This window comes from Haplochromis burtoni, unplaced genomic scaffold (assembly GCF_018398535.1).
Source record: "Haplochromis burtoni strain Fernald_Lab_line unplaced genomic scaffold, NCSU_Asbu1 Contig_53, whole genome shotgun sequence".
NCBI classification, from domain to species: domain Eukaryota; kingdom Metazoa; phylum Chordata; class Actinopteri; order Cichliformes; family Cichlidae; genus Haplochromis; species Haplochromis burtoni.
In genome coordinates, this window is record NW_024582414.1 from 2192575 (window position 1) to 2195457 (window position 2883).

The window sequence follows — 2883 nt, forward strand, 5'->3', positions numbered from 1 at the left end:
GGGGGGGGCAATAAACAGTATGTACTCATGTACAGTGGGTACTAGTTTTAAACATAAGACTGATGACAACAGCAATACAATAAAATAAACTGCATATAAGCTAAACTGATGGACTACATCACCAAATATAAAATATTATAAAAAAAAATATTGTTGTACAACCCACAGCAACAGAGTAGTCAGAGCAGGGCTAGAGAGTAAGGAATGATATTTTATCATGGGTGACATAAGGATGTTTTATTGCTGCGTGTCAGTGGATTATTACAAGGGCTGCTGCAGCAATATCCAGGAAAGAGCCTGAATGACACTCAAAAAAATGTAGGCAACTCCCATTTGCTCAATGGACTACAGATGAGTAGTATAGACAGATGTTTTTTTTCCTTTTGCTCATTTGCGCTCTTGATAGTTGCTCTATTTTTCATGATTATATCATGATTAACGTGACTTGGTAAAGCAAGGGTAATTCATTAAATACTTCTCTCATAGTGCACTTAAACTATATACAAAACCTCAGGAAGACTTATACCAGTCTTTTTAATATCTGTCAGTAATAACATACAGACTAAGTCTCCATAAAGACATCTAGAAAACCCAGTTCCCAGGCTTGCAAACTAGTATGTCAAAGACTTTGCTTTTTTGCTACCATTCCTCATGCTTTAATTTCTGGTTTGTTTTATAGTGTAACTGAACCAAGACTGACAATGAAAACCTGTCACATCTCTCTTCCCCCTCTCCCTTTTCATTCCACCAGAAAGAGCTGATAAATAGTATGAGTGAACAAACATCCCCATTCTACCGTCCAGCTGATATTTGGGTCAGACTAATGCCCCTCAACAAACTTTTTCATTAGGCCAGCTGTATTAAGATGCATTTTAATTACACTTTTAATTAAGCAGCCAGGTCAATTAGGTGGGATGGGTCAAATGAGCTGAGCTATCTTAAATTAGGAGGAGGCTATGTACCATTTCTAAATAGACCCCTAACTCTCTGTGGTGCTCTTAATCTCCAAAAGCAAAAATGATTTTTTTTTTTTTTTAAACAGGCAAACTTGAAGCTGAGCATGACTCATAAAATTTAATAAGTGTCACTTTAACTTAACCTTAACTACAGAGAGTGCACAGTGAGCGGGGAGAGGTCAAAAACACCCCCAACACTGATTAAACTCAGTAGACATGGTGACATCAACCGTTTGTGTGTGGCTAATCTCATAATATGCAATCACTCATTCATTCACATGGCTCTTCACCACTGGTCATGCCACTCTCATTTGCCGATCACTGAATGTGCTTCTTATCCCAACTCTGCTTAAACACAGTGAAATAACCACACAGACCTTCATGATTACAGCCACAAGCACCGTGACACTGTAGCTTTCTTCAGCCATAATTCAGAACTCGTTCTTTCTACTGTACCAAAACGGGCCACTATTGTGGTTTAACTGATGCCTTCGCCCGTCAATGCGACCGTCATGTTTGCAGACAAACAACAGGTGATTACAGCAGAAACAGGATGCGGTGTGACGAATCAAATCAGTTCAATTTCAAATAATACATACAGATATAGATCATGTAACGAAAGCAGGGAACAAAGAAGTGGGCCGAAATAAAGTTAAAATAACACAAGCTAACGTCAATTATTACCCTCGAGTGTTGAGGCTTACGTCTTAACTAGCTCAGTTAAAGATAGTTTATTAGTCCCCTGAACAAAATTTAAATAGAACATTTGAAACTGAGCTCAGTCTAAGCGAAAGTTGTGCGTTAACACTAGATAAAAGCAAGCCAGAGACGCTTTATAACTTTGCCAAGTTTGACGTTGTTAGCCAGCTAGCTAGTGTTAAGGTAGTTAACTCTCAGGTGCATTTAGTAACGGAAATCACCCGACAGTTGTTAAAATGCTATCAAAGTTCGAACCAAACTTATACCTCAAGCTCAAATTTGAACTCAACCAATGTCCCTTGTTGAGGTCTAAACTCTTTATTACTGACAGCTAGCAGATAAGGTAATTGTTAGCTAACGTAACCTACACCTGACTGTCACTAAGGGGAAATGGAATGTTTTGAACACATCAGCAACAGCCAATTGGCTAGGTTAGCTTGCTCTCTAAATAAAGTTTATTCTGCTTTCCGCGGGCTAAGCCTTACAATACGTAAGGAGACTAGCTGCTGTGGCGAACTAATAAGAGGAAAGCGGTATGTATGAAGAAGATGGAACGTGCGGTTTCATTTACCAGCTGCTGTCGTATCCACCGAATCATCCTTGCAGAATACGTTCCAAGTAGCCAGCACAGTCGCTAGCCCAGCGCTAGCAACTAGCTACTCCAACAAAACCGTCCCGAAACATAAATATTTCCCCCGAGAGGCAATCCTTCTCGGTGCATTACACGACACATTCACACGGCGCCACTGTGCTATAAGATGCATTCAATCTTTCCCATTCACGGTAATGTCCGACAAAAACAATTTCTGGTTTTAAAAGAAGTGACAGACGGCTGGCCACAGAGTCCCACCGAGCAGCGCTGCTACATCTCTCCTCTGCCACGATCACTTTTCCTCTGCCAGCAGCCTCAGCCTGTGCAGATACAGCTCTGGCTGCTCTCCGGTGGCCTTTGCACGCCCCCTGCCTGTCTGCATTTAAAAATGATAGCTAGATAGACTGACAGATACAGTAGTCGGATAGATATTTTCCATACTGTGCGGGATAGACCTCACTCTACATAGTTCATAGTGTATATAAGAATTTCAGCTGTGCTATTAAAGTGCAGATGTATGGTATAATAGGGATCGTGCAAGGTTCTCCAGGTAGCTTACTAGGCAGCTAGCGAATCATGTATGAATTGGAGCTGGAAATTGTGTTTAGGTGCATTTGTTTTATTCTAGTGTATCTT

The 2883-nt window shown here is 40.6% G+C and overlaps 1 protein-coding gene across 6 annotated transcripts in view; it reads right to left on the bottom strand.

The window, feature by feature from the left end:
- Positions 1-2606, bottom strand: part of atp11b (ATPase phospholipid transporting 11B (putative)) — a 52249-nt gene extending 49643 nt beyond the window's left edge. For 4 of the 6 annotated variants that reach the window (XR_006054391.1, XM_042220697.1, XM_042220701.1 and 1 more), the window contains exon 1: positions 2227-2606. Coding sequence is in view for 5 of the 6 variants with exons in the window: in XM_042220697.1 (XP_042076631.1) it covers positions 2227-2253 (27 nt within the window). In the remaining variant the exon portion in view is untranslated. The remainder of the gene's footprint in view (positions 1-2226) is intronic. The other 2 variants (XM_042220698.1, XM_042220699.1) reach the window with 1 other exon arrangement.
- Positions 2607-2883: the final 277 nt, after the last annotated feature.